The sequence below is a fragment of the Psammomys obesus genome, unplaced genomic scaffold, assembly GCF_907164565.1.
Source record: "Psammomys obesus unplaced genomic scaffold, mPsaObe1.curated_primary_1811, whole genome shotgun sequence".
In the NCBI taxonomy this organism is placed as follows: domain Eukaryota; kingdom Metazoa; phylum Chordata; class Mammalia; order Rodentia; family Muridae; genus Psammomys; species Psammomys obesus.
Window position 1 is genome coordinate 852,064 of NW_026596176.1, and position 12,659 is coordinate 864,722.

The 12,659-nt window shown below is 38.5% G+C and overlaps 2 protein-coding genes across 2 annotated transcripts in view; one reads left to right on the forward strand and one right to left on the reverse strand.

Annotated features, from left to right (window-relative positions):
- The window catches only part of LOC129667897 (leukocyte immunoglobulin-like receptor subfamily B member 3), a 294,716-nt gene that overhangs the window by 176,245 nt on the left and 105,812 nt on the right, over positions 1–12,659 (forward strand). The gene's annotated exons all lie outside the window — the stretch shown is intronic.
- LOC129667884 (immunoglobulin alpha Fc receptor-like) overlaps positions 8,710–12,659 on the reverse strand; it is a 10,202-nt gene continuing 6,252 nt past the window's right edge. The window contains exons 4-5 of the mRNA XM_055595611.1: positions 11,279–11,566; positions 8,710–8,900 (exon numbers count right to left, since the gene is read on the reverse strand). Of these exons, the coding sequence (XP_055451586.1) occupies positions 8,710–8,900; positions 11,279–11,566 (479 nt within the window). The remainder of the gene's footprint in view (positions 8,901–11,278; positions 11,567–12,659) is intronic.

The window sequence follows — 12,659 nt, forward strand, 5'->3', positions numbered from 1 at the left end:
GCATGGTATTAATTTTGTTATCTTCTGTGAGTCTTGCTTTTTGGTCATGACCAGCCTGAGTTTGTGTCTATCTTGAAAATTTCCCATTTTCTTATCAACTTCATGGCATAATTTTACTGGGTATGGCAGCGTTAGTCCATTGCTTTCACGTCTTGAAATGTAACATCCCACATTTTTCTGCCTTTTAGAGTTGCTGAGAGATCTGACATTATTCTGACCTTTGTACCTTTGTGAGTTGCTATCTTTCATTTGTAGCTTCTTTCTTTGTTATGTGTTTTTTATATATTGACTGTATTATAGCATTCAGAGTTTTACTCTTTTCATGTTTAGTTGGAGTTCAAGATAAGTCTTGTATTTGGATGTTTATGCCTTTTTCTAGACTTGGAAAGATTTCTGCTATAATTTGATTTTATAGATTATCTACATCTGTGATGTTTTGTCAACATTCTTGTGATCTGGTGGATTCTCAGGTCTTTTAATCATTGTTCTAGTTTAGCTTCTGTTGCTGTGATAAGTTACCCTGAGAGAAAGGAACCAATGGGAGAAACGGTTTATTTGGCTAACATTTACATGTTAAATTCCATAAATGCTGAGGAGTCAAGACTAGAATTCACACCCTGTTTTCTTAAACTCATGATTTCTTATTTTTTTTTTGTGTGTGTGTGAGCTTAGCCTTTCACAGCTGAGCCATCTCTCTAGTCCTCATGATTTCTTTTATGATATAAATGTCCAAACTAATTTCTTTGAGAATTTCCCCAATTTTATTAACATGTTAATTGTGCAAATAAGGCTTTTGGTGTGACATTTCCCATACATTCATGTACTGTTCTGTGGTCTTAACATATCATATCCATCCTTTCCATTACTTTTTATTATCCACCATTCATCACTTCCATATCTCTAATAATACCCATCTTACTTTTATATGCTTCTTCCACTCCAAATCACATATATTGTGTGTATATATACACATATATATGTTTCCTTCTACTCCAAATCACACACACACACACACACACACACACACACACACACACACACGTGTGTGTGTATATATATATATATATATATATATGTTTCTGGTATTTGTGAGACTTATGTCTTCTAGATTTTTGAAATATACAATTATGGATTCAATAATGTGAAATATCTTGGTTACAAGATGAACTATAACATTGTTTTAAGTTATAAATAGAAATTTTGTGCCTGAAAAGAAGTCATTTAATGCAGTTTCTTAGTCTCCTAATAGGATTGTGATCTTCATCTGTTCTCATATTTATGTATTTAATTTTCACTTAGACAAAACCAATGCCTTAAAGACAAAGGAGGAGATTTACTATTTTAGCCAGCCTTGCCAGTTATTTATAATTGGTAGAGAAACAGTAAACACCCCCAATCCCAGTATAGATGGGAGATGAGAGTCACCAAGTCCCACCCCGAGGCAAGGAAGTATTTTGGCAATTTATGGCTGCTGGAAGAGAGAGCTAGTTCCCCCCCTCAAAGGATGCAGCCACTGAGAAGCTTCCCAGGATCCAGTAGATGTCCCTACAGCATGCACATAACTAGCAAGAAACCCAGAATCAGGGCAGGTGTCTCCAGGACTTCTCTGGGTAAGAGGAGAGCCCACTTGATTAACAAAGACAACAGTTACCACTCAGGTCTGTATGCCTGAGGTGAGCAGTGGCAATTCCTGAAAAACACCAGCCATTCAGGGACCATACCCAAAAAGCTGAGGAGGCTTCCTTCAGGAAAAACCATCTTCCTGACAAGGGGATTCTCTCCACTACAGGATTCTAGGAACCACCAGAAAGTAACACCCAACACCTAAGGTAGCCCAATGGGTAGAGGCCAGCTTAAAAGCTCAACCAACAAAAAACAGAGCAATATGGCATCTCCAGAACCCAGTTATCCGGAGGCAAGCAACCCTGGACACCCCCGCATAATTGAAATTCAAGAAGATGACCTAAGATCTATACTCATGAAGAGGATAACAGAGGAAACAAATAAAATGCATAAAGACCTACACAAAGATAAACTCAAACAGATTATGGCCATCCGTAAAGAAATACAGGAAGTTGCAGCCAAACAGTTTGTGGCCTTTAGAGAGGAAATGCTTAAATCACTGAAAGAAATAAAAGAAACAGAGAATTGTTCAAACAAACAGCTGAAGGAATTGAAGGAAAAACAGGAAAATACAGTCAGAGAGGTGAAGGAAATCAACAAAATGGTTAAAGATCTGAAGATAGAATTGGAAAAATTAAAGACAACAGAAATAGAGGAAACTGTGGAGAGAAAGAAGTTAGGGAAGAAAACAGGAACTACAGAGGTTAGCATAACCAATAGACTAAAAGAGATGGAAGAAAGAATCTCAGGTGTGGAAGATACAATGGAAGAAATAGATGTATCTGTCAAAGAAAATGTTAAATCTAAAAAATTCTTGACACAGACCGCCCAAGAAATTGAAGACAACATGAAAAGACAAAACCTAAGAATAATAGGAATAGAGGAAAAAGAAGATTCCCTCCTCCAAGGCCCAGAAAATATTTTCAACAAAATCATTGAAGAAAATGTCCCCAATTTAAAGGAGAGGCCAATAAGAATACAAGAGGCCTACAGAACACCCAATAAGTTAGACCAGAAAAGAAAATCCTCCTGCCACAAAATATTCAAAACAGTAAGTATATAGAACAAAGAAAAAATACTAAAAGCTTCAAGGGAAAAAGGCCAAGTAACATAGAATGGCAAACCCATGAGAATCACATCTGACATCTCAACAGAGACTATGAAAGCCAGAAGGTCCTGGACACATATCATGCAGACCCTAAGAGAACACAGATGTCAGCCCAGGCTACTATACCCAGCAAAACTCTCAGTCCTCATAGATGGAGAAAACAAGATATTCAATGACAAAAACAAATTTCAACAATACCTACACACAAATCCAGCATTACAGAAGACACTAGAAGGAAAAATACAACCCAAGAAAACTAACTACTTTCAAGAAAACACAGGAAATAAATGACCTCACTACAGCAAAACAAAAAGTAACCAAGCACACAAACTTACTACCACAGCCAACATCAAAATCAAAGGATCTAACAGGCACTGGTCATTAATCTCTCTCAACATCAATGGACTCAATTCTCCAATAAAAAGACACAGACTAACAGAATGGATGCTTAAACAAGACCCAACAATCTGTTGCATAAAAGAAACGCACCTAAGTCACAAAGATAGACATTACCTTAGGGTAAAGGTCTGGAAGACAGTTTTCCAAGCAAATGGACACAAAAAGAAAGCAGGAGTAGCCATTCTAATAACTGATAAAATAGATTTTCAACCAAAATTAATAAAAAGAGGTGAGGAAGGTCATTTCATATTCATCAAGGGAAAATTCCAACAGGAAGAGATCACAATCCTGAACATCTATGACCTGAATACAAGGGCACCCACATTTGTAAAAGAAACATTGATAAAACTTAAACCACACATATATCCACACACATTAATAGTGTGAGACTTCAACACCCCACACTCAACAAAGGACAGGTCAAGAAAACAGATATTAAACAAAGAAACACTGTCTTTAACAGAGGTCATGAATCAAATGGACCTAACAGACATTTACGGAACTTTACACCCAAACACAAAAAATTTTCCTTCTTCTCAGCACCTCATGGAACCTTCTCAAAAATAGATCATATGGTTGGTCACAGGCAAACCTCACCAGATACAAGAAGATTGAAATAATACCTTGTATCCTATCTGATCACCATGGACTAAAGCTCAATCTCAACAACAACAGAAATAGCAAAAAGCCTACACACACTTAGAAACTGAACAACTTGCTACTAAATGACAGCTGGGTCAGGGAAGAAATAAAGAAATAAATAAAAGTCTCCCTAGAATTCAATGAAACTTAAGACACAACATGCCAGAACTTATGGGACACAATGAAAGCAGTGCTAAGAGGAAAGTTCATAGCAGTAAGTGCCTTTAAGAAGAAATTCAAGACAGCTCATTCAAGCAATTTAATGGCTCACCTAAAAGCCCTACAGAAGAAAAAAACAGACACGCCAGAAAGAAGTAGACAGCTGGAAATAATCAAACTCAGGGCTGAAATCAATAAACTAGAAACAAATAAATGTATTCAAATAATCAATGAAACCAAGAGCTGGTTCTTTGAAAAAAATCAACGAGATAGACAAACCCTTAGCCAAACTAACTAAAAGGCAGAGGGACACTATCCAAATCAACAAAATCAGAAATGAAAAGGGGGACATAACTACAGACACTGAGGAAATCCAAACAATCATTAGGACTTACTTCAAAAGTTTATATGCCACAAAATTTGAAAATCTAAATAAAATGGACAATTTTCTTGATTGATTCCACGTACCAATGTTGAATCAAGACCAGGTAAATCAATTAAATAGTCCTATATCCCCTAAGGAAATAGAAGCAGTCATCAAAAGTCTCCCATCCAAAAAATGCCCAAGACCAGATGGTTTCAGTGCAGAATTCTACCAGACCTTCAAAGAAGAGCTAACACCAATAATCTTTAAACTATTCCACAAAATAGAAACAGAAAGGGCACTACCAAACTCATTCTATGAAGCCACAGTCACCTTGGTACCTAAACCTCACAAAGACCCAACAAAGAAAGAGAATTTCAGGCCAATCTCCCTTATGAACACTGATGCAAAAATACTCAACAAAATCCTTGCAAACTGAATCTAAGAACACATCAAAGATATCATCCACTATGACCAAGTAGGCTTCATCCCAGGTATGCAGGTTTGTTTCAATATACAGAAATCCATCAATGTGATCCACCATATTAACAAACTGAAATAAAAAACCCACATGATAATCTCCTTAGATGCTGAAAAAGAATTTGACAAAATCCAACATCCATTCATGTTTAACGTATTGGAGAGATCAGAGATTCAAGACACATATCTAAACACAGTAAAGCTAATATACAGAAAACCTATAGCCAGCATCAAACTAAATGGAGAGAAACTTAAAGCAATCCCACTGAAATCAGGGACAAGACAAGGCTGCCCACTCTCTCCCTATCTCTTCAACATAGTTCTGGAAGTCCTTGCTAGTGCAATAAGACAATTGAAGGAAATCAAAGGAATAGAAATTGGAAAGGAAGAAGTCAAAGATCACTATTTGCAGATGATATGATAGTATACCTGAATGACTCCAAACATTCTACCAGAGAACTACTACATTTGATAAACACCTTCAACAAAGTGGCTGGATACAAAATTAACTAAAAAAAAAAAATCAGTAGCCCTCCTGTATAGAAAAGACAAAAGGGCTAAGAAAGGAATTAAGGAAAGAACACCCCTTCACAACAGCCACAAATGACATAAAGTGCCATGGTGTGACCCTATCCAAGCAAGTCAAAGACTTGTATGAAAAAAATTTCAAGTGTCTAAAGAAAGAGTTAGAAGAAGATATCAGAAGATGGAAAGATCTCCCATGCTCATGGCTTGGCAGGATTAACATAGTAAAAATGGCCATCTTACCAAAAGCAATCTACAGATTGCAATTCCCATCAAATTACCAACACGATCCTTTACAGACCTGGAAAGAAAAATTCTCAACTTCGTATGTAATAACAAGAAACCGAGAATTGCTAAAACAATCCTCCACAATAAAAGATCTTCTGGAGGTATCTGCATCCCCAATCTCAAGCTGTACTATATAGAGCAACAGTAATAAAAACTGCATGGTGCTGGCATGGGAACAGAATGGTGGATCAATGGAACCAAACAGAAAACCCAGAAATAAACCCACACACTTACGGATACCTGATTTTTGACAAAGATGCCAAAACCATACAATGAAAAAAGATAACATCTTCAACTAATGGTGCTGGTCTAACTGGATGTCTACATGTAGAACAATGCAAATAGATCCATAATAATCATCCTGCACAAAACTAACGTCCAAGTGAATCAAAGACCTCCACATAAAACCAGACACATTAAATTGGTTAGAAGAAAAAGTGGGGGAAAGTCTTGAACTCATTAGCACAGGAGACAACTTCCTGAACAGAGCACCAACAGCACAGGTTCTAAGAGCAACAATCAATAAATGGAACCTCATGAAACTGAAAAGCTTCTGTAAAGCAAAGGACACCGTCATCAAAACAAAACGACTGCCTACAGATTGGGAAAAAATCTTCACCAACCCTTTATCTGACAGAGGGTTAATATCCAGTATATATAAAGAACTAAAGAAGTCGAAAAGCAACAAATCAAGTAATCCAATTAAAAAATGGGGAACAGAGCTAAACAGAGAATTCTCAATAGAGGAATATCGAATGGCAGTGAAACACTTAAAGAAATGCTCAGCCTCATTAGCCATTAGGGAAATGCAAATAAAAATGACCCTGAGATTTCACCTTACACCCTCACAAATAAAGGAAAAATGTATTTAAGAAACTATCCAGCATACTAATTATTAGATAAGAAATAGCACCAGATCCACCCAGGACCACAGCATCTGAGGGTTCTGGGTACTGGTCAATGTTTTGTAATCTGACAGAAGAAAAGGCAAGGCTGATTCTGGCTTAATAAAAATTAAAATTAAATCAGAATGGCTAAGATCAAAAACTCAAGTGACAGCACATGCTGGAGAGGTTGTAGAGAAAGGGGAACCTTCCTCCACTGCTGGTGGGAATGTAAACTTATACAACCACTCTGGAAATCAATCTGGTGCTTTCTCAGACAACTAGGAATAGTGTTTCCTCAAGATCCGGCCATACCACTCCTAGGCATATATCCAAAAGAGAATCAAGTACACAATAAGGACATCTGCTCAGCCATGTTTGTAACAGCTTTATTTGTAATAGCCAGAAGCTGGAAAGAACCCAGATGCCCCTCAACTGAAGAATTGATACAGAAATTCTGGTACACCTACACAATGGAATATTACTCAGTAATAAAAAACAAAGAAATCATGAAATTTGCGGTAAATGGTGGGAATTGGAAAAGATCATCCTGAGTGAGCTGTCCAAGAAGCAGAAAGACATACACGGTATATACTCACTCATATAGACATATAATATAGGATAAACCTACTAAAATCTGTACACCTAAAGAAACTAATCAAGAGGGAGGACTCTGGCTAAAATGCTCAATCCCCATCCTGAAAGGCAAAGAAGATGGACATCAGAAGAAAGAAAACAGGAAACATGTTAGGAGCCTGCCACAGAGGGCCTCTGAAAGGCTCTGCCCTGCAGACTATCAAAGCAGATGCTGAGATTTATGGCCAACTGTTGGGCAGAGTGCATGGAATCTTATGTAAGAAGTGGGAAATAGTAAGATCTGGAGAGGACAGGACAAAATCAAAACATCTGAGCACAGGGGTCTTGAGACTGATACTCCAACCAAGGACCATGCATGGAGATAACCTAAGACCCCTGCACAGATGTAGCCCATGGCAGTTCAGTGTCCATGTGGGTTACATAGTAATGGGAACAGGGACTGCCTCTGACATGACCTGATTGGCCTCTTTGATCAGCTCATCCTGTTGGGGCGCAGCCTTACCAGGCCACAGAGGAAGACGATGCAGCCACTCCTGATGAGACCTAATAGATTAGGATCAGAAGGAAGGAGAGGAAGTCCTCCTTTTTTAGTGGACTTGGGGAGGGGCATACATGGAGAAGGGGGAGTGAAGGTGGGATTGGGAGGGGAGGAGAGGGGGATTCATGGGGTGGATACAGAATGAATAAAATATAATTAATAAAAATTAAAAACAAAAAATAAGTAAAGAAAGAAAAGAAAATGTAATTATAAATTTTTTTTGGTTTGCTTTCTATACCTGGACTAAAACACTATCAACAAAATACCTTGTAGAAGAAAAGGTTTATTTGGTTTACAGGTTACAGTCCATTAGCAGGAGAAGCTAAATAGGAACTGAAGGCAGGAACATGCAGGCAGGAACTGAAGCAGAATCCATGAAAGAATGCTGCTTACTGGCTTGTTCTTTATGAATTGCTCAGTTTGCTTTTCATAAAACCCAGAAACATCCGACAAGGTGAGCTGGGACACCCCATATCAGTCAGTAATCAAGAAAAGTCCCTACAGATTTGCCTATAGGCAATCTGATTGAGATATTCCTGGATGACTGTATCTTGTTTCAACTTGACAAAAAATTATACACGAAAAGAGGGAAATGATGTAATTATATTGGAAGCTCACAAATAAAGGAAAAATGTATTTAAGAAACTATCCAGCATACTAATTAGTAGATAAGAAATAGCACCAGACCCACCCAGGACCACAGCATCTTAGGGTTCTGGGTACTGGTCAATGTTTTGTAATCTGACAGAAGGAAAGGCAAGGCTGATTCTGGCTCATTTTTTTCAGAGGAAGAATTACAGGAAGGCATGTCAATAGGAGCAGCACCACAGGACTGTATGAAGGCACACAGCTAGATGGGAACCTGAAGGGAGTATAACCTTGAAAGAGCAGCCTCCAATGGTCTCTCTTTATATATGTACATACAACACCTTGAAGGTTCTACACACCTCCCCAAGCAGCACTCCCTGCTGGTGTGAGTATACAAATACATGAGCTTGTGGTGGATACTTTACATGCAAACCCTATAACCTGCAGATGGACCCAAGCTTTTAATGGCTCTGTCTGCTTTGCAAGATGTCTTCCCACCTGTAGCTCCCAGTATTTATCCACAGTCACTAGGTACAACACCCTGTTTGCTCCATCTCTCTGCAGCCAATTCCTGGCAGCATTCCTTGTGTGATATCCTGTGGCTGTGCCAATTTTCCGCTAATATCACTAAGAGTATCACCAGGACCAGCCCTGCCGTACCCATCCGGATTGAATTCTCCATCATGTAATCTTGTTTCTTGGAGTCTAGAGACATAATTAAAAGAAATAGGTGATTGTTGGCCACGATCCATTCTATCATAATACTACATCTGTGATACAGGGACTCATTCCCATGTCCACTTTCCAAAATGTGGTTCTAGTCCTCTTTAATGAGCTCATATATTCATAAACATCACACTTTTAGGTTGTGTGGGGCAGAGGGAGGCCCTGAGTGAGAAAATGTGGTTCCCTGGAAAGGATGTGATGTGAGGAGGCTGAATTTTGTCTTTCTCACCTCACTTGGTGTTTTCATTGAACAACTAATTATTTCTTCAGAAGTTCTAACTTTTTCTTCATACTTTATTCACCCTACATGACAATTTATATTCCCTTAAATGCAGCAAAATATACCCCCCCCCGTTTCTGCTGGGCTATACATCTCCACAAACAGCATCCTGTGCTGGGGAGTGAGTATTCAAACACATAAGCCTGTGGTGGACCCTGCACACTCAAACCTTGTACACTGTGGATGGACCCAAGCAAGACTTCAGATAAAAATAAAGAAATAGCTTACTGAGTATCATTGTCTATATAATGTCACATAATAATTGGGAATGACAAGTAAGAATAAGGTTGAGTGGCAGTGAAAGAGAGTCTTTATAAGCCTATGTTTTTAAGGCTGTAATACAATATGCTTACAATATTCTCATGTTAAAAGAGGGTTTGCATAACATCATAAGTATGTGAGACTTGGTTCTATTGATTCTATTTCCTAGTCTATTGTATAAATGATTTCTCCCTTTTATTCTTTTATCCTGATTATTAACATGTGTTTTAAAATTTAGGTTGGTTGAGTTCATTAGAGCTTTTCTTTAGAGAAAGCAGGTCCCGTATCATAGAAAGCATTTCTTATTTCATGGTCAAGATAATTATCCTCTGTGGTCTTTCACTGGATACATATTTGCAGTTAGGTTTCTAATCCAGCGTTGATTTTTGTGTTTAATTGTACTTTTTTTCTCCTGTATGGAAACCAAGTTGTCTCTATGCCACTAATTGAAAAGGCCTGTCTAGCTTTACAGCATTGCAGTCCTCAGCTACCACACTGCATATAGGTCGTTGCATGACTAGAGTGGGGATACCTTTTCTCAAAAGATGGGCATGAGAGACTAAATGTGGTCAGCAACCAGCATTGGTTTCCTCTGCCAGAAGTCTCACATTTCCCCCCTCCTTCAAGAAAAGTGTTATGTGTAAACAACATAATAAATGAGTCTCATGGTTCAGTCTTTATATTCTTTCCTTGTCAATCACTCACAGTAGACTCCAAAGTGACTTTAAGCATTGGTAAGTTCTAACTTACTAAGGTACTAAAACTACAAATAAAACTGATGCACTGCAGTAGACTGTGTTTGGCTCTTCTGTCCTAACATGGATCCCTGATGAGCTGTTCTAAATGTGGGCCTTTCCTTTATCAATAGACTGGGAATCTGGAGGGCTGATGCAGCTGTTAAAACATTTGCTGCTTTTGCAGAGATCCTGAGTTTAGTTCCCAGAACCCACATTGGATAGTTCAGAATCACCTATAAATCCAGCTCCAGGGAACCCATCACCCTCTTCTACCCCCCACCAGCACTACACACACACATGCACACATACACAGGGAGAGAGAGAACACACATAGATCACAGGTTTCTGAAGGGTACACCCTGGAAGACTTCAGAAAATATGTGAAAGTGTAGAGTAAGTGAGAAACCTGTTGGTGTAATGTTCTTTTGAAATGTATGCACCTTACCCTTGTTCATTCAAATGCTGATTTCTCCCCTCTCCTCTCTGTTTCAACCCGTATATTGCATTGTGATACTTAGTCTAAGCATCCTGTCTCAACTGTGTGTAAACAGGCCAAAATAAAACAACTAGCCACAATGTTGTGCAAGGGAGGAGCCAGAAGACAGGAAAGAGGGGAGGAGCCAGAGGGTAGGAAATGAATGGGAGGGGAAAGAGCAAGAGGAGAGAACTAGGAGAGCAGAGCTGGAGGACAGATCTTGGAATTATGTGGAGAGATGGCCTGGACCAAAGACATCACTAAAAGCAAGTATAATGTGGGAAATCTAAATGTTAGGAAACTATGAGAGCTTGGAGGTTTAGGATGAAGTAACTATTGCCCAGCATTGTGTTCTAAGTTAACTAAATAAACCCAGTCTCAGTGTGATGATTTGGTTTACAGCTGTTTAGGACTAACAGCAGGATTACCAGAGGATCATTATTAGTAAATATTAATCACTGCTTACAACAGAAGCCCCTTACTTTTTACTCTTCTTGGGAGAGAGAGCCTTTACTGCAATACTCATCTATCTCAGGACACCTCTTCATACTCCCACCTAGACACAGCCTTGGTGTAGAACAAAGGTCTAGGTTGTGATATCTACCTGTGACAATGAGCTCCAGTGCATCACTGGGGGCTGACCACACATAGGGGCTGCTGCTGTGCCAGCCATAGCACCTGTAGCTCCCAGTGAAGTTAAGGTTCACAGGACCAAGTTTGAAATTGCCTTGATACTCCTTATGTTGGTGCCATGGTGTTGAAGCTTCTCCCTCCTTGGCCAATGAGAATCTGTTGAACAGGTTTTGTGCTGAACTACACTTGAAGGAAATGATCTCTCCTGGTATCAACATATGGCTTTGATCTGTGGAGAGGACAGGTTTGTTGTACAAGCCTAAAAGAGTAGAGAGTGAGTCATTAGCAAAATTTTGTTCTTTAAAATATATTTTCAGGGTCTGGAGCAATGGGTCATCAGTTTAAAGCCCTGGCTGTTCATCCAGAGTCATAACTATAACTCCAGTTACACAGGATTTGATGCTCTTCTCTGGCTTCCAAAAGCACTACATTCACATGGTGAACAAACATCCACACACAGAAAATAGTTACAAAAATCGGCTGATGGTGTTGAAGAGATGGCTCAGCCGTTAAGAGCACTGGCTGCTCTTTCAGAGGTCCTTAGTTTCATTCCTAGAACCCACATGGTGCCTCACAACCATGTATAACTGAAGTCCAATGGGATCTCATGCCCTCTTCTGGTATGCAAACAAACATGCAGAACAAAATATTCATAAACCTAATTAATTAACAAAAAAATCAATTGAGTAAATTAATTAAAAGTTGTTCTCTTTTTGCTGTTTAAAAATTATTTTCAGCTGTGTATTTGTTTTGTAAATGTAATCTCGGCACTTGGCAGGTGAGGCAGGAAAGTCATGAGTTAAGTTTAGCATGAGTTAAGTTTAGCACAAGTAGAAAAGTTATGCAATCAACCTATATGTTTGTCTGTGGCATGCAATTCACAACAGGGTTGATTTCCACTATGAAGACAAAATTAAGTCATTGGTATGAAAATGGATACAAATGGAGATTATTATATTAAGTAAATTAAGTCACTCAGAAAAAAAATCATGCTTTCTCTCATTTGTGGATCATAGACTTTTACATAGATACATAAATTAATGCATGACTATATGACATGAAAATAGAAACATTACTAAAAATAAACAATACCAACAAGAACAAGAGAAAATTTATTATTTGTGATGGGAATTGAATCCAAGGACTATGTATGATATGCACATGCTGTACTACTTTTTATGTATTAATTTATTAATTTAGGTTTTGAGTCAGGCTCATGATTCTTCTGTCTCAGCTTTGAGTGCTGAGATTATCGATATATACTAACACACCAAACTTCTCTTTCCATCTGCTACTCTCCTCTTATTTCCTCCCCTCTCCTTCCCCTCCCCTCCCCTTCCTCTCCCTCCTCT